Source organism: Poromitra crassiceps, assembly GCF_964638095.1.
Source record: "Poromitra crassiceps genome assembly, chromosome: 13".
Taxonomy (NCBI): Eukaryota; Metazoa; Chordata; class Actinopteri; order Beryciformes; family Melamphaidae; genus Poromitra; species Poromitra crassiceps.
In genome coordinates this window covers 5,938,330-5,957,536 of record NC_139644.1, presented here as the reverse complement: position 1 = coordinate 5,957,536, position 19,207 = coordinate 5,938,330, and the positions used below count along the sequence as shown (strand labels likewise).

The 19,207-nt window shown below is 41.8% G+C and overlaps 1 protein-coding gene and 2 pseudogenes across 3 annotated transcripts; all 3 read left to right on the top strand.

The window, feature by feature from the left end:
* Nucleotides 1–8,589: 8,589 nt before the first annotated feature.
* LOC310788101 (histone H2B pseudogene) lies at nt 8,590–8,964 on the top strand (annotated as a pseudogene). Its single transcript has one exon. The product of its transcript is annotated as a histone H2B pseudogene (transcript).
* Nucleotides 8,965–12,027: 3,063 nt separating this feature from the next.
* Nucleotides 12,028–12,422, top strand: LOC310787273 (histone H2A pseudogene; annotated as a pseudogene). Its single transcript has one exon. The product of its transcript is annotated as a histone H2A pseudogene (transcript).
* A 5,921-nt stretch (nt 12,423–18,343) lies between these two features.
* LOC310787693 (histone H4) lies at nt 18,344–18,655 on the top strand (the record flags this gene model as incomplete). Its single annotated transcript, XM_083649177.1, has 1 exon — nt 18,344–18,655. The coding sequence occupies one exon, from the start codon at nt 18,344–18,346 to the stop codon at nt 18,653–18,655; it is 312 nt and encodes a 103-aa protein (XP_083505303.1).
* Nucleotides 18,656–19,207: the final 552 nt, after the last annotated feature.

Sequence of the window (19,207 nt, the reverse complement as noted above, 5' to 3'; positions counted from 1 at the left end):
TGACCTCTTATGTGATGTTGTGTTTTTTGTTTAGACGCTCTTTTGGAAAATCTGGTTTTAGATATCGTCGCTGTTGGGTGGAAACCTCATATCTCCAAAACCGTGACTTTTCAGGAAATGGAAGAAAAAAACAACCCTGTGTTCTTAACCCATTGATACCGGATGCAGCATTTGCGTGTATATCCCTTTAACACCGACGGCAACGGGCGTGTCCTTTTACCTTTCATCCCGGCTGCAACACAGACGCGTAGTACGTGTATATCGTTGTTTCAAGACATGTGACCGATGAAATGCATCATGATTTGCTGAAATAGATGTGGCGGAGGTGAAATGCATTGTGGGTTTTGTAGTTTTTTATTTTTATTTTTGCCTCGACCGTGTGGACAGTTTTCCAAAGCTCGAACTACACAGCAAATCAAGACAGCGCCGGTCCAGCAAGACTTCCCATACAACTTTAGTTGTATTAGAGGATGAAATTAATGCTGCTGACCTCATTTCAGATTTATTTATCTCATGTTCCAATCTGCAATAGCCTCAAGGTTTTACTGCACGTTCTTCTGCTGCACGGTGGCAATTCTGCATGGCTGTGTTTCAGACAGTAAGCTAAGTGAATGCTAATGCTAAGTGATGAACTGAACAGAGTATGACTTACTTTGAGGACGAAGACATCAATGAATAAGAAGATTCCACACCCAGATTATGATGTGACTGTTGACACGCTAGCCAAGGCTCATTGGGTGAGTGACTTTTGGCGAATTTGCCGTATTTCAAGACGACTGCAAAACGGAGGTCGCCGACGTTACTTTTGCTGCAGTAATTGTCAAGGGTTCAACAAAACCTATTTCCTCAGCTTCTATAGTAGCTATCAACATGAAATAAAAAGCATTTGAGAGCTTAAACCCGTGGCTTTTTATTTGGAAGGGTTACATTTGCCTTAGTCTTTACTAACATTTCTTAAAATGCGTTAGAATCTTTTTATTTTTTGGGGTTAAAGATAAAACATATATATATAACATTAGGGCAAATATAATACGAAAAGCCAAAGGGTTAAGCTCTCAAATGCTTTTTATTTTATGTTTCTATGTGCTACAGAGCCTGAGATATAAAGGTTTTAGTGAACGCCGACCGCTCTGGCAACTTCTCCCAAAACGTCAGGTTTACAGGGGGTGTTTACAAACGTGCAGTAGGTTTAGAGTGCCACTCTAGAGAACGCACGCAGGTATCAATGGGTTAAAACACTGTGAACTGTCCCTAAAGTCTTATAATAATGGCATATTCCTTTGTTCTGTCTTCAGGAGCGGGGAGGGAGGGCTGGTGAGCAGCTGCAACTTTAACTTCAAGGAGAAGGGGGCCTGCAGTCCACCCACAGTTTTCTGTTACACAAACACACACACACATGCACGCGTATACCTGTTGGTTCACTGAATGTGGCTCTGGTTAAGAGCTACAATGTCAAAACCCTTTAGAACCACTTTGAGGCGCCAGGGGCGTGACGCGGGGTGGGCGGAGACGGATGCTCCGCTTCACGTCGGCAACAAACTCCAGCTTATCTACAAAGTGCTACTGCTGTTCTGCTCCCGAGTCAATGGTGACATTGACATGTTTGGAGCGGAGCTGTGAATGTCTCATGTGAAGTATTATTTCTGTTCTTTGAGTTTTCACAGTGAAGTTTGACTGTCTGACCTTTTTTTGTTGTTGTTGTTTCAAACGGGAATCGGACAGAATCCTAAAGGCGGCAACTCACAGGCAATATAAATGGTTTCAAAGGTTTAGCTAGTACGAAGTCTGACGCTCTTTGGTTATTCAGTTAGCAATATTGTATCAGTTTGCTTCACACTGTACGTCAATCGGAGTCCCTCTTCTGTTTATGAGGAAGCAGGAGTTTAATGTGCAAAGTTACAGCCACCATCCATTACTTATACTATTAATCCAGGTATGAAGAGCAGAAGCTTAACGTAAAGACGGCCAAATCAGTTGACGTTAATAAAATAAAATAAAATAAAATAATAGTGGGGAAGGACCTCGAAAGGAACTTGTTTAGTTTCTGTTCACCTTGACCGGTTTAATTTACATTCATAGTCTGTTTGACTGATGGTGCTTCCCTCATATCTTCTTCTAGCCAGGTGGTTTTGTGTCTCCTCTGAGCAGACGTCTTGGGCCTGGCAGAGGTTCTCTTCTTTGGTTGTGGTTGTTTTTACTCTGCAATCCTTAACTTGAACGCAGACCATGTTGTCTTTCAGTTTCCTTGACTCAAACTGCATTATCTGTGTCATTTAGTGTAACCGACTCAAAACGGCGTTCAAAGTCTGTAACTGTTCTGCCTCGGCCTCGTAGGTCCAATAAAGCACTTTAAGGTGCAACGTGTCATTTTACCGTCAATAAATCGTCAACAAACCAAACCGCTCCATCAGTGGTCAGTCTGTCGGCCTCTACTCTGCATCTTCCATAGTTGCTCCTCCACCTGGTGGATGTGGAGGGAAATGCGTTGCATGGCTTCACGGCACAACACCGGAAGAGGTTGTGTTCTTCCAGAGCGATCGGAGCGAAAGCTTTCAGACATTCTGGCCGGGGGGAAACGGAAAACGGTTGACCCGAGAACATGCGCTCTCTGCCACGGGAAACTGCAGGGTTTCTGGGAAATGTGGGAGAAACACTGTGGTCTCATGTGTTTACAGTAATAATACCAATATACTGTATCACCATACATTTGACTGATATATGGATGTTGTAAAATGCTACACAGGCTTGGAAGATAAAATGTAGACTCCTCTCCCAGAGTTCACAAGAGGTCTGCTTGTTTCTACTCATCCACACGTCTTCTGCTCATATGAAAGTAGACGTGCTGCAATGCTATCTATCTGCAGGCTTTTCTCTATCCCGTTATGCCATTGATTAGTGATTGGCTGAATTGATTCTGAGCAGGAGAACAAACCCCCCCCCCCCCCCCCTCTGTCAGATCAGAGAGGCTCCAGGGCGGGGCGTCATGTTGTGTATATAGATGTTATCTAAATGTGTAAATAGAAGTTTGAATATGAGAAATGAGATCAGTAAACCTATTGTAGTACTACTTACTAGAGCTGCAGACCAGCTAACTCCTTAACGGTCATCTTATGGAAACGTATCGGCAGGGACCTCGAATGTTCACTTCGCTTTGTCGTAACAAACATATCGATGGATGAATATGATTTAGAGAGAAATGGCGCCAACAGGAGCTTTTGGAATAGTTTCTTTTTTTTTTCAAGTATGATTTGTTTTATCTGGGGTGGATTTTCTTTCCAAATGTCACTATTTGTTTCATTTTAATACTAGTGTTTTTTTTATTATTATTATTGTTGGGTGACTGAAATCACTTCTCCCTCATCCATGAGCTGTACCTGATTTGTTTAATTGTTTGAATTATGTTAACAAACCTTTAAAGGTGTATTAAGGTATTTTTTTCCTTGTCTGTCCAACTCAGAGGATCTGTTCCGATAAACAGAGTATTAAATCTGCTATGGAAAGTTTTGCTGAGCTGTTTTCTCAGCAGCACCTCCAAACCGCCTCTTGTTCAATCCAAACAAGTCACCTGCTGTCTATTTCTTCCTAAATCAGACAGATCTGTAAAAAAAGAAAAGAAGAAAAAAGGCTGCAACTAACGATTATTTTCATTATCGATTAATCCGTCGATTATGTTCTCGACGAATCGAATAGTTGTTTGGTCTATAAAATGTCACACAATGGTTAAAAATGTGTGCAGACCAACATTCCACAACCCAAAGAGAATCCGTTTGTGATAGAATATTAAACCAGAAGATATTAACATTAAAGAAGCTGGGATGATAATTGTTTTCTTGCGTTTCTTAAATATTAATCAAAGAGTGATTAATCAATTATTTTTTCGTTGCAGATTAATTTTCGAACAACAAATTGTTGCAGCTCAAAAAAATAAATTACCGTAATCGTTTTATCTGAAAGGCAGAAATACAAGAAGAGCTTGTTTAAGTTTATTTGGGCTCCTTTCTCGCAGCAGTTGAACTGTTTTGCTTGAGAAATGAAGAGTGTCAGTCATTTAGATATACACAAAGTATTTTATTTCCACATGATGCGATGTACCAGTTGAAAAATGTAGTCTGTCACTACAAAACGATTGCATCAAAGTAAAGCCTCACTACTGATTATGAAAAGATATTAGTTGTATTAAGAGCTTAACTTACAGAATAGAAACTATCAGATGATATAACTCCATTGTATTTTTGAAATATCTATCACCATATAGCTTTTCAGATTGGGTTGGGGAAACTTTTTTCTTTCCAAAATGGATGCATGGTGTTTGTTTTTGTGTTTTGCTTCAAAATGTCACTCAATGCACATGTCCACATGTCCACATCCTATTCGTTTTGAATCAGATCCCCTGTCAGATTCCTGCATTGACTGACTAGATGAAGCAAGCGCTTTCATAGTTATGCACATAAATGCATTCAAATTGCTTTCTTTTATTTTTTAGCAATATTACCATCAGTATTCTACATGATTGAGTGCGAACCTCCACAATACTGAGCAGATGCTTCATTTAAAACACACAAATGAAACGCCCGGTGAAGCTTTTTCCTCTTATTTTCTCACCAAACGTAAAACACAGATTTTGATGAGAGGAAACCTAAAGCTCTTCTTCTCTGCCTTATGGAAGGGTTTAACCTGTTGTGACTGCGGTCAGCTTCAGCTCGCTTTCAGCTCAACATCTGACGATTTGATCAGTTATTTCTGAATTGTTTGATTTCTGACCATTGGTTTTGTGTTGAGTTGTAGTCGTCAGCTTTTGAGTAAAATTGACTCCCGTGTCAGCTGGATGAAGTTGGCATCTTAACCCATTGATACCTGATGCAGCATGTGTATATCCCTCATTTGTGTGTGTATCCCTTTAGACCACGAACCGCGTAAAGGGATACACCCACAAATGCTGCATCAGGTATCAATGGGTTAATTATGTTAAATTGTTAAGAAAATCCAAAGGCTGAGCTGAAAGTGAGTCGACCCCTGCTGCCAATTCCCATGACATACCTGTTAACCGTTTGACTCTTTCAATGTTATACTATGTTATAATGATCATAATTGCAACAATGGTTTTTTGTTTGTTTGCGGAGAAAGTTTTGTCCAGACAGAGGATCAATAAAGAATATCGGAAAAGTTTTTGTTTGGCTGATGCAGTTTGTTCACATCCTGTGGTACAAAGCAAGACAGACACTGACAGCGTGTGTGTGTGCGTGCCAGTCAATGGGATAATTAGGCCAGTGGTTCTCAAACTTTTTCCACATGGAGGACCCTTAAACTGACAAAAATTAGACCACGGACCCCCATTTGATAGGATTTTGTCCCACAGTGCCCCATATGATAAGATTGATGCTTTTAGATGTTTTATTACAGAAAGTATAAAACCCATGACCAAAATAGTCATTGTGTTACTAATGAATGGAATTATAGTGAAAATAAAGTATTCCCCTGTTGGCTGGGGACCCCCTGGAATTCCCTCAAGGGCTCCTGGGGACCCCTAAAGAGAGCATGTAGCCTTGGAGTAGGGTGTGCAGGCCAGGACTGATGAAGCAACTAATAGTTCCTCATTAGTTCCTGTACTGTAAATATGTTGTACCTTATTGTAAGGTGTTACCATTTGCCTGCAGCAGAGGAGCAGCTGTAACGTGTTGAGAGGCCACATGAATGTGTCAAATGACTATTACCTCATGCTGCTTACCTGGGTTACAACAAATGTGTATAAGTGAGAGCAGCCTACTTTAGATGTATCATGTAACAAAGGTACAAGTCACTTCACTTAAAGGAGAATTTCGGTTTTTTACACCACGGTCCTCATTTCCAGCTTAAAATATGATGTTTTACTCACCCAAATACGTTTGTGAAACCACACTTCTTCAGAGAAACCACAGAAGGGGAAGATAAGCACTGTAACCCCATCCGGGGCAGATCAGAGTTGAGTCGCTCGGTGATGTTGTTAGCTTAGCTTTTAGCTTGGCATTATTATAGATATCTGATGTCAAGATTATGGACGTTTCAATTCCATTACCGCTCGTGTGGAATCATGCCACATATCGACAACAACAAACAGCAGCGGGAGATGTTATGTGATGGACACCCGGACAGCAAACGGAGTGGGCTGTCGGGACTCCCAGCAGAGGATGGTTAGTTAGATATCGATTTCATGTTCTCATAATTATATTTACAACCTTAATGAACCGCGATGTGACAGAAAAAGTGACATTTACAGAGTGCAAGCACCTTGCCCCGTATGCTCTCGTTATAGCCTGTTTGAGGAGACTGCTCAGAGCTCAAAATCTTCCGTGGGCATCCGAATGAAGCCAAACGTATTTGGGTGAGTAAAACATATTTTAAGCTGGAAATGAGGACCGTGGTGTAAAAAAACGAAATTCTCCTTTAATGCCAGGCTAGAACTAATACACTGAGGAGATGTGGTTTAAATTCATTGTGCCTTTAATAATATGAACGTGCCTTTGTTGATGTCACTGTTCATGTTAAATTCATGTTAGTAAACTCAAAAGACAATAAGGTGTTCATACAGCTTTTTAATAATAACATTCAAGCACTTAAAAGGTACCTAAACCAACAATTTTCAGACTATTGAAGCCTTTATCATCACATCAATTGTTTAGTTCAAAGTTACTGTAAATGCAATTGCAAAAAAAATAGTTTACAATATTCCTTTAATATAAAGGTAAAGGTAAAGTCCCACTGATTGTCACACACCTGAGTGTGCAAAATTTGTTCTCCGCATTTGACCCATCCCCTGGGGGAGCCGTGAGCGGCAGCAGTGCTCGGGAATCATATGGTGATCTATACCCAGAGCAATGAATGTATAGTTTCACTGTTTATTTGACCAGCTGTGCATATGAACTTGCATTGTATGTTTTGATCATGATTATTTATTGCTTGCTTATTTCTAGAGTAAAAGAGGATCTATGTATTCTAGCCTTCTTTAGTGTGAATTATTTACAAAGTTCCATTTGAAAGACCAGCTTATGTTGAAAATCACTTTTCAAGGAGTATATTCACATTCAAGCATATTAAACATGACAGTTAAAATCAAACCTTTTCCCAAACTTTCAAGACTTTGTACCCTGAATATATCTGAATTCAATGTATGTCAATACAAAACGCTCTGCATGGTGGGTAAGAAAAAAAGAATGGTGATATTAGCTCCATGTTATTCTGCTGTAGTAATCACAAATCAGACACTTAACCATCAGTTCTCCATCTAAACTATATTACTTTGTAATGACATTTTTACATTGTTTACATTCGAACAATGCAATGCCAAGATTTATGACTGAGCAACCAACACAATTATGCATAATCAGACTGAGGCGGAAGCTGTTGGCCAGATATGTGGTACCTGTATTAGTGGTTAGAGACAGAATGTAAAGACAGATTGTGAACCACGTTTAAACTATTTTCTTTAAGATGCAATCTATCCAGTTTCACTTCATATTTAAGGTAATCTTACCTTTTTCTCCCTCAGATGATCTTAGTAGTTCTGATGTTTTATGTTTCCTCTCTTTTTTTTTTTTTTTTCTCCTTTCCTTTTTAAATATACTTTATTCAATTATTCAATCAGGGGTTACATTTACAGTAAATACATTGTATAAACAGTAGAAAGAAATAGTTATCAAAAATAAGAAGTCTGTTAGAAGGTGAGCAGGTGCCAGGGTGTGGGTCTCTTTGTTCTGATGTCCAGCGTTCTTTGTCTCTTCAGTTCTGTTATGATTTGTTTATAGACCACTTCACCTGGGATGACAGCTTGGTGGATAACTGTGGCACACCTTGTCTTCCACAATTTTGCCACGACCACACAAACAACTGTCCAGAAAAAGTCCTGGTGTGGCCCTGGCATTGTTTCATTAAAGACACCATACATCACAGCATTATAATTCACAGTAACATTAAGACCGATATCACCCAGATTTCAACTAAAAATCAACGTTGAAAAAACGTTTTGTGCTCGCTGGGTATGTGAAAACATACCATGGCAAATAAAAATAATTCTGATTCTGATTTCCCCCAATATTGGAGCTGTACATAAGACTGTCGATGACATTATGTTGCTACATGCCAGTCAGTCACATACAATGTTCCAGATGCAATGTTTCTGATACAAATGGAGTTTCAGATTTGTCTATTTGTCTAAATGGGGCCATATGAGCAGAGGGAAGACAGGCTATTTATCGTTAATAACGGGGACATGCGGAGCCTTTGGAATGCGCTTCTATTCTATTCTATTCTATTCTATTCTATTCTATTCTATTCTATTCTATTCTATTCTATTCTATTCACTTAGTTCAAAGATCAAATAATTGTTAATGAAGGAGAAGAATAGTCTGTCCGTGGGAAGTGAACCGCCATCTGGATCTCAACCAATCAGAATAGACCTACAGGGAGCCGCGCACTGCAGCAGGCCACAGTCACGCGACGAAACTCAACCTCTCACAGGCGGGGAACCGCATAGCGCTATTTGCATGAGCTGCCTATAAATAGAGTGGCTCTGTTAAGCTGACTTCATTCTCTGCTGTAAAATACCGAGAAGTCGCCATGCCTGAACCCGCGAAGCCAGCGCCCAAGAAGGGCTCCAAGAAAGCCGTGACCAAGACCGCTGCCAAGGGCGGCAAGAAGCGCAGAAAGAGCAGGAAGGAGAGCTACGCCATCTACGTGTACAAGGTGCTGAAGCAGGTCCATCCCGACACCGGCATCTCCTCCAAGGCCATGGGCATCATGAACTCCTTTGTCAACGACATCTTTGAGCGCATCGCCGGTGAGGCGTCTCGCCTGGCTCACTACAACAAGCGCTCCACCATCACTTCCAGGGAGATCCAAACCGCCGTGCGTCTCCTGCTTCCCGGTGAGCTGGCCAAGCACGCCGTGTCCGAGGGCACCAAGGCCGTCACCAAGTACACCAGCTCCAAGTAAACCGCTAGAGCTTCACCACCAACACAAAGGCCCTTTTAAGGGCCACACACTACTTCCACAAAGAGCTCCTATTTTCTCATTAGGGAAAAAGTTATCTGAATTTCGTTGTTTTGTAGTTTGTAGCCTACATCAAGGCAATCCAGCTGTTGTGCTGCTGAAAGATATTTAGTTGGTTTACACCCAACACGATTGAGGACTTCTAGATTTCATGCACATCTGGTAGAGACACGTTATGTGAGTAATATGAACTAGTATGATAAAGCCTAAACATGACTTGCAGACGCAAGAATCATGTCTCACACAGCATGCTGAAATAGTTTGCATGTGTAAATCACATTGTATTTCGCTTTTATTGTTGGGTTTGTCATTCGTGTTCTGTTGTGTAAAGAATGTTTAAAAACGCGGGATATTTTAAATTAGACTGGTTTAAGACATCTCAGTGGACAAACCAGGGGTCCTTGAGGGGATTCAGGGGGGTCCCCAGGAGAAAGGGGGATTGTTTATTTCCACTATAATAACACAATGACGGATGGTCATGGGTTCCATACACTTTCTGGAATAAAACATCTCATCAAATGGATGACCTAATTTGTCATTTTAGGGGTCCTCGAAGTAAAAAAAGAACTGTCAAAAGTGAGCATGGCCTTTTCTTAAGCAGATTCCAGGCATACTGGGCTAACTGGACGCAATATTTTAGTGCCACTATTTAAAAAATATGAGTGTAATAATGAATAATAATATCCAGCAAAAAATACTTTAGAAATATATCATTTATATTTAATATTTTTGCAATTCCTGTGGAATAGAAAAAAACAATCTGATTAATTTGATCATTTATGATTTTCTTAATTTTTTGTAATACCATTTTCAAGTTTGCTCATGTTATGAACAAATTAATGCTTAGATGACCCTTATATCCTCAGCAGAAACTAACTGACTGTATCATCATTTTAATGAAGTATGAATGTTAGCTGTCCAGCAAACACACCACTAATAGCCTATCTATTTATAGTAATAATGCTTGGAAGTAGCCTACTTCCCCCGCAGCATCGTGACATTGAATGAAAGTATAGGCTATTAGGCTCGTTTGAGATGACTTCTGACTCGCCTGGGAAGCAGCCCAAATGAAAATATTCATTTGGGCTAAGAGGAGCAGGAAATCCCTCCGCTCGCCTTTCAATCCGGGAGCAGGGGATTTCACCTGGAAGTACACAGCAGCACGGGAATGTTCCCATGCTGCTTGGCTCTGTGTGAAAGCAATTTCTGTGGCGAGGGTGCGCTTTGCGGGACTCCTAAACGGCAATTTTTGCGCGATCTGTGTGTGCAAGAGCCTAGAATTTCACTAAACCAGTCGATCTGGGAATGCAGTAACCAGACCCGCTGACGGAGGTGGGCACTTTCTCCAAGCTACTTGGCAGGTGATTGGATGACCCATCTGTCTATCACCGCTGGTGGGTGTTAACTTCAACCAATCAGATCGCCGAAGGTGCCTGTGCCTGATGGTATGCCTGTGCCTCCGTGGTATTCATTGATTGAGTCCTCACGGTCGTAAAGTCACCTTCGAAGCATTTAGTTAGATTATAACGAACTAGTTGTGTGGTTTAGCCTTCCCAAATGTTGAGGGTCGTTTTTTAGAATTTAATACATAGAATTGGGAACGTTACACATTCAATTTCATTCAGACTGCCTATGCAAAGAGCATGGAAGGAAAGAGACGACACTCCGGCCATTTTTGGAAACAGAATGCGCCTCGCAGTGGTCAGCTGCGGTAGCGCGGGCCCCTATAATCAGCCTCTCTAAACAGTAACTCAACGGGAGAACACTCTAAATTTCGTGGATTCACATATTTTCTGGGCGTACTGCAAATCTTGATTGAAGTGGTGTAGTGCAGGGATGTAAAACAACAACCATATTGTGGAAACTAAGCAAAAATTTTCTTTTTTTTCTTTTAGTTTTTTCAAGATAAATAGTAAATGCGGCTGTCGTCCACTCCGTCAGAAGTGCGTTGCTGTGTTTTTAACCTCGGGTCCTTTTCATTAGCTATTTATGTGAGCCTGTGCGAGGTTCTTTTGGCGCTGTCACGCTTCCAAAAAAATAAAAAATGGCGGAGGCTGCTGGGCGCTGATGTTGCAATGGGGCAATATGGAGCTATCATTTCTTTCCATAAAAGTTATTTGGCGTCACTTCCGCGGCGGCAGCCATGTTGACGAGTGAAAAGAACTACAAAGACCATGTACCCACTACTTGCCCAGACGAGCCTGAGCCCGCCTACGGCTGCCGCTGATTGGTCGGGCAGGCATGGTTCGACCAATCATCTTAACTGCCTGTGCATGACAAGATGGATACGTGGAGAGAATCTCTTTTGATCTCGCGAGGTTATCCATCTTGCAAGCAAGGTTAAGAGGTTAAGGTTTAGAAACGGAAAATCTCTAATCGAATCGAACCCGTGTAGCATGCTAGATTTCTAGCTTATAAAACATGAGTAAACCGTTAACATTCAGTTAACATAGGTCTAAGTGTGAATTTTACCAGCATCAACTGTTTTACAAATTACTATTATGTTTTATTCCTTGCTTTCAATTTAGATACGCTGAAATAAAATGAGTATGGCAGACTAATCCAATTCTAACTTATTATAAGTAATTAATGTTGAATTTGTCGTTAACTAACTGCTTATAAATTGTTTGAAGATAATGTTATTATGAAATGTTTCCCATCACACGTAAAACATGTATTTGAGTTCCTATCTGTATGACTTTATTTCAGAAATGTGATTTTATTCTCATGAATCAAATGAAATGTCCATGTGGCTTTAATCCTCTCTTACAATCTGGTTCTCAGTCTGGAGTCGTTTTATTTTGAAAATCCTAGACTGTGTACAGCGAAAGTGTTATTTGCTGTGTTAACTTGACACCGACATCTTCCGTTTGGGCGACAATTCTGATTGGGCGACCATTTTGAAGCTCCAACTGACCAACTGACGCAGCTCGACAGACATATAAACCGGTTCCCGACGTTTGCAAGTCATTCTTTGATTCTCTATCACAAGAACATAACGAAAAAATGTCTGGCAGAGGGAAGACCGGCGGAAAGGCTCGTGCCAAGGCGAAGACTCGTTCATCTCGTGCTGGTCTCCAGTTCCCGGTCGGCCGTGTCCACAGGCTGCTGCGTAAAGGAAACTATGCCCACCGTGTCGGTGCTGGAGCCCCCGTTTACCTGGCGGCTGTTCTCGAGTATCTGACCGCTGAGATCCTGGAGTTGGCTGGAAACGCTGCCCGCGACAACAAGAAGAGCCGCATCATCCCCCGTCACCTGCAGCTGGCCGTCCGCAACGACGAGGAGCTCAACAAGCTGCTGGGCGGAGTCACCATCGCTCAGGGCGGCGTGCTGCCCAACATCCAGGCGGTGCTGCTGCCCAAGAAGACCGAGAAGGCCGCCAAGAAGTAACCTGCTCCCGCTTGTCCCACATCAACCCAAAGGCTCTTTTAAGAGCCAACCACACTTCTGAAGAGTTTCCCTTATTTTCTCCTGAATAAGTTATTCCATCAAAAAAGCATGTCTACCAGGACATTTTCAAGAGTTATCTACTTTATGGAGTTTCATACTTAAAATACACTAGGCTACTTTGTAAATTAGCCTTTGGTTTATTCAGGATAATAAAGCATGACATATAATCTTAATGTGCAGGGAGAATAATCACTTGGCAGACATACATAGTATTTTCCCATATTTCATTCATGTCTAGTTTAGAATGTTTATTATTGTTGGGTGACTGAAATCACTTCTCCCTCATCCATGAGCTGTACCGGATTTGTTTGAATTATGTTAACAAACCTTTAAAGGTGTATTAAGGTATTTTTTTCCTTGTCTGTCCAACTCAGAGGATCTCTTCCGATAAACGGTATTAAATCTGCTATGGAAAGTTTTGCTGAGCTGTTTTCTCAGCAGCACCTCCAAACCGCCTCTTGTTCAATCCAAACAAGTCACCTGCTGTCTATTTCTTCCAAAATCGGACAGATCTGTAAAAAAAAGAAGAAAAAGGCTGCAACTAACGATTATTTTCATTATCGAGTAATCCGTCGATTATGTTCTCGACGAATCGAATAGTTGTTTGGTCTATAAAATGTCACATAATGGTGAAAAATGTGTGCAGACCAACAGTCCACAACCCAAAGAGAATCCGTTTGTGATAGAATATTAAACCAGAAGATATTAACATTAAAGAAGCTGGAATGATAATTGTTTTCTTGCTTTTCTTAAATATGAATCAAAGAGTGATTCATCAATTATATATTTTTTCGTTGCAAATTAATTTTCGAACTAATCGTTGCAGCTCAAAAAATAAATTCATCGTTTTATCTGAAAGGCAGAAATCCAAGAAGAGCTTGTTTGAGTTTATTTTGGCTCCTTTCTCGCAGCAGTTGAACTGTTTTGCTTGAGAAATGAAGAGTGTCAGTCCTTTAGATGTGAGGTCTCCAGACCATATTTCAAGCAGAAGGCCACTCATGCATAATCCGATCATCCCCTGACGACAGTCAAGTTCTAGCATAACGTGGTCAGTCAAAGTCCTAGTATGACGTCTGCTATGACGTCAAATATGACGTCAGTTAATCCTCATATATATAGCAAGGGTTCTACGTCACCTCTCTCTCTCTGGCCGATCATAGCAGCAGCTAGCTTCGTCCATCTCCCTCGAAGCCGTCCTCCGAAGCGTTGTTTTGCGGCTGTTTTGCACCACATCTGCAGACCGAATCAGCACCCCCAAGTCCTCTTAACCCGTGGATAATCCCCGCGGATCTCTCAACGCTCCCGACCCCACTCCTGGCATGTCGGATCCCGAGCCAGAGCAGTCCATGGACAGTGACGACAGCTTAAACAACGATACCCCGTTCCGGATCAGCCACGGAGCGTATTTGCCCTCCGAGACGCCCGACGACACCGGCGAAGCGGCCGTGCCACAGGCCGCCAACGTAGCCACAATGAGAAGGCACGGGGCGCGCCACTGCGACGGGCCGCGCCACAGCTCAGCAGCCGTTACTGTCCCGGGTGTTCAGGCGTCCAGCCCCAGGCTTCTTCTCCAAGCAGGCATCACAGGCCGTTCCATTCCACGTCGCTTGTGGTCAGTTGGTTATTTTTTGGGGGAAAGAGAGAGAGCCAGAGAAAGTCAGGGTCAGTCAGAAGGCCAAGTCAGGGGGCCAAGAAGGCCAAGGTAAATTGGTGAGGCGCCAAGGCGGCCAAGTAGGCCAAGCTGGGAAGCGCCAAGTCAGGTAAAATAAAGGTGAGGCGCCATGGCGGCCAGGAAGGCCAAGCCGGGAAGCGCCAAGTCAGGTAAGGCGCCATGACGGCCAGGAAGGCCAAGCCGGGAAGCGCCTTAAGTCAGGTAAGGCGCCATGGCGGCCAGGAAGGCCAAGCCGGGAAGCGCCTTAAGTCAGGTAAGGCGCCATGGCGGCCAGGAAGGCCAAGCCGGGAAGCGCCTTAAGTCAGGTAAGCCCGACCGAGTTGGGAGCGCCAGCCGCAAATAGCTGTAAGTCGCTAAAAAGGTCGAAGGCCGGAAAAGTACAATCGCGAGGCGCCAAGGCGGCCAGGTAGGCCAAGCTGGGAAGCGCTATCGCGAGGTGCCCGACCGAGTTGGGAGCGCCAGCCGCAAATAGCTGTAAGTCGCTAAAAAGGTCGAAGGCCGGAAAAGTACAATTTTTGGGGGGGATAGAGAAAGAGAGAGCCGGAGAAAGTCAGGGTAGTTGCGCCAAGGCAGCCAAGTAGGCCAAGCCGGGAAGCGCCAAGCTAAACATTAACGTACCAAGATCGAAGGCCTGACCGAGTTGGGAGCGCCAGCCGCAAATAGCCGTAAGTCGCAAAAAAAGGTCGAAGGCCGGAAAAGTACAATCGCGAAGCGCCAAGGCGGCCAGGTAGGCCAAGCTGGGAAGCGCTATCGCGAGGTGCCCGACCGAGTTGGGAGCGCCAGCCGCAAATAGCTGTAAGTCGCAAAAAAGGTCGAAGGCAGGAAAAGCATGTACCAAGTAAACATTAACGTATCAAGATCGAAGGCCCGACCGAGTTGGGAGCGCCAGCCGCAAATAGCTGTAAGTCGCTAAAAGGTCGAAGGCCAGAAAAGTACAATCAACTACTGGCGCCTGCAGATCTCAATTAACCTCCGGTAATCAGATCTTCCTTTTGGGGGATCTCCTAGCCTATGCAGGTGCCCTCCTCTTGCCTCAAGAGCAGCGCCACTGGCCAATGGAGTCAAGCGCCAAAGTATTTGCCATGCATGCCGATTGCTAAATAAAGTTTGTTAAATCCTACCAACTGGCCTCTCATGATTGAAATACAAAAAGTATTTCCACATGATGCAATGTACCAGTTGAAAAATGTAGTCTGTCACTACAAAACGATTGCATCAAAGTAAAGCCTCATTGCTGATTATGAAAAGATATTAGTTATATTAAGAGCTTAACTTACAGAATATAAACTATCAGATGATATAACACCGTTGTATTTTTGAAATATCTATCGCCATAGCTTTTCAGATTGGGTTGCGGGGAAACTTTTTTCTTTCCAAAATGGATGCATGGTGTTTGTTTTTGTGTTTTGCTTCAAAATGTCAATCAATGCACATGTCCACATCCTATTCGTTTTGAATCAGATCCCCTGTCAGATTCCTGCATTGACTGACTAGATGAAGCAAGAGCTTTCATAGTTATGCACAGAAATGCATTCAAATTGCTTTCTTTTATTTTTTAGCAATATTACCATCAGTATTCTACATGATTGAGTGCGAACCGCCACAATACTGAGCAGATGCTTCATTTAAAACACACAAATTAAACGCCCGGTGAAGCTTTTTCCTCGTTTATTTTCTCACCAAACGTAAAACACAGATTTTGATGAGAGGAAACCTAAAGCTCTTCTTCTCTGCCTTATGAAAGGGTTTAACCTGTTGTCACTGCGGTCAGCTTCAGCTCGCTTTCAGCTCAACATCTGACGATTTGATCAGTTATTTCTGAATTGGTTGATTTCTGACCATTGGTTTTGTGTTGAGTTGTAGTCGTCAGCTTTTGAGTAAAATTTACTCCTGTGTTGGCTGGATGAAGTTGGCATGTTTAATTATGTTAAATTGGGAAGAAAATCCAAAGGCTGAGTTGAAAGCGAGTCGACCCCTGCTGCCAATTCCCATGACATATCTGTTAACTGTTTGACTTCTTCAATGTTATAATATGTTATAATAATAATAATTGCAACAATGTTTTTTTGTTTGTTTGCGGAGAAAGTTTTGTCCAGACAGAGGATCAATAAAGAATATCAGAAAAGTTTTTGTTTGGCTGATGCAGTTTGTTCAGACACTGACAGCATGTGTGTCCGGTGTGTGCGTGCCAGTCAATGGGATAATTAGGCCAGTGGTTCTCACATTTTTTCCACATGAAGGAGCCTTAAACTGACAAAAATGAGTCCACGGACCCCCATTTGATAGGATTTTGTCCCACAGTCCCCCATATGATAATAAGATTGATGCTTTTAGATGTTTTATTACAGAAAGTATAAAACCCATGGCCAAAATAGTCATTGTGTTACTTATGAATGGAATTATAGTGAAAATAAATGTACCCCCTTTTGGCTGGGGACCCTCTGGAATTCTCTCAAGGACCCCTGGGGGTCCCCGGACCCCCATTTGAGAACCACTGGATTAGGCCCTACAGAGAGCATGTAGCCTTGGAGTAGGGTGTGCAGGCCAGGACTGATGAAGCAACTAATAGTTCCTCATTAGTTCCTGTACTGTAAATATGTTGTACCTTATTGTAAAGTGTTACCATTTGCCTGCAGCAGAGGAGCAGCTGTAACGTGTTGAGAGGCCATGTGAATGTGTCAAATGACTATTACCTCATGCTGCTTACCTGGGTTACAACAAATGTGTATAAGTGAGAGCAGCCTACTTTAGATGTATCATGTAAGAAAGGTACAAGTCACTTCAGTTAATGCCAGGTTAGAAGTAATACACTGAGGAGATGTGGTTTAAATTCATTGTGCCTTTAATAATATGAATGTGCCTTTGTTGATGTCACTGTTAATGTTAAATTCATGTTAGTAAACTTAAAACACAAAAAGGTGTTCATACAGCTTTTTAATAATAACATTCAAGCACTTTCAAGGTACCTAAACCAACAATTTTCAGACTATATCATCACATCAATTGTTTAGTTCAAAGTTACTGTAAATGCAATTGCAAATTGTTTTTCTTTACAATATTCCTTTAATAAACCAACTTCAATGAATGTATAGTTTCACTGTTTATTTGACCAGCTGTGCATATGAACTTTCTTTGTATGTTTTGATCATGATTATTTATTGCTTACTTATTTCTAGAGTATAAGAGGATCTATGTGTTCTAGCCTTCTTTAGTGTGAATTATTTTCAAAGTTTCATTTGAAAGACCAGCTTATGTTGAAAATCACTTTTCAAGCAATATATTCACATTCAAGCATATTAAACATGACAGTTAAAATCAAACTTTGGGAAACTTTCAAGACTTTGTACCCTGAATATATCAGAATTCAATGTATGTCCATACAAAATGCTCTGCATTGTGGGTAAGAAAAAAATAATGGTGATATTAGCTCCATGTTATTCTGCTGTAGTAATCACAAAAAATGACACTTATCCATCAGTTCTCCATCTAAACTATATTACTTTGTAATGACGTTTTTACATTGTTTACATTCGAACAATGCAATGCCAAGATTTATGACTGAGAAACAAACACAATTATGCATAATCAGACTGCTGTTGAGGGCCAGATATGTGGTACTTGTATTAGTTGTTAAAGACAGAATGTAAAGACAGATTGTGAACCACGTTTAAACTATTTTCTTTAAGATGCAATCTATCCAGTTTCACTTCATATTTAAGGTAATCTTACCTTTTTCTCCCTCAGATGATGTTAGTAGTTCTGATGTTTTATTTTTCCTCTCTTTTCTGGGCACCTCATGTTTAGTTACTTTTTTCCCCAAGTTTGAAAAATAAGTTTGAATAAAGTTTGTCCTGATGACTCAGCTACAACTTTGTCCATATATGTTGTTGGACATTATGACAAAGACACATTAGACACGATAACAAACACAAAATCGTTTATTAATATTCATTTTATTTTATTGGTAAGAATTTTATTTTGGAGACAACGTCGCATAACCGGAAACGTACTTGTAGTCTCTGCTAACTTGCCACAACTGAAGTTCCTTTGAAAAAAAATGTGGGGGAGGACTTCAGAGTTTGGCACCGCCCAGCTGAGCGCGCTCTTTGCTTCCTCTTTTAGGTCCGCAAAGAAGGTTTATATTGTGACTCTTTCTGCGCTTCTGCACCAGTTTGTTCTTGAACTAAACGAATCAGCATCATGTCTGGAAGAGGTAAGGGCGGAAAGGGACTCGGGAAAGGAGGCGCCAAGCGTCACCGTAAAGTTCTCCGTGACAACATCCAGGGAATCACCAAGCCCGCTATCCGCCGTCTGGCTCGCCGCGGCGGAGTGAAGCGCATCTCCGGTCTGATCTACGAGGAGACCCGCGGTGTGTTGAAGGTCTTCCTGGAGAACGTCATCCGTGATGCCGTCACCTACACCGAGCACGCCAAGAGGAAGACCGTCACCGCCATGGATGTGGTGTATGCTCTGAAGAGGCAGGGCCGCACTCTGTACGGCTTCGGAGGTTAACTTTATTTAGCAACAACTCAACAACACAAAGGCTCTTTTAAGAGCCACACACATCTTACAAAGAGTACATTCCTGTTTCTTATGCTGTCATCACTGATCACATGTGGACACACGCTTATAGTTTGCTCTTGTTAAAGCAGACAATTTAAATGGCACACTTTCCAAATTTTACAAAGAGTACATTCCTGTTAGAATAACCTCCATCACTGATAACATGTGAACACATGCCTATTGTTGTTCAAGCAATATTACCACACGTTTAAAATGAACTCATACTTTATTAGAATAAATAGTTATGAATAAATATTTATATGAATAAATAGTAAACAGCTAGTCGCCTTTCGATCCTAAAATCTGTTGTGCTGTGTAAACTGGCAAAAGCATCACCAGCTTGCAGAAACTAGGTCCTGTTGCGTCACGGGTCATCCCCAAACCCCCTCCTCAACCTCTGACTCATAACCTAATATAAACTCAAGACAAGCTCAGACAAACGGCACAATAAGGCAATACAAAATAAATACTAAATACAAATTAAAGGGGGGCATATCTCAA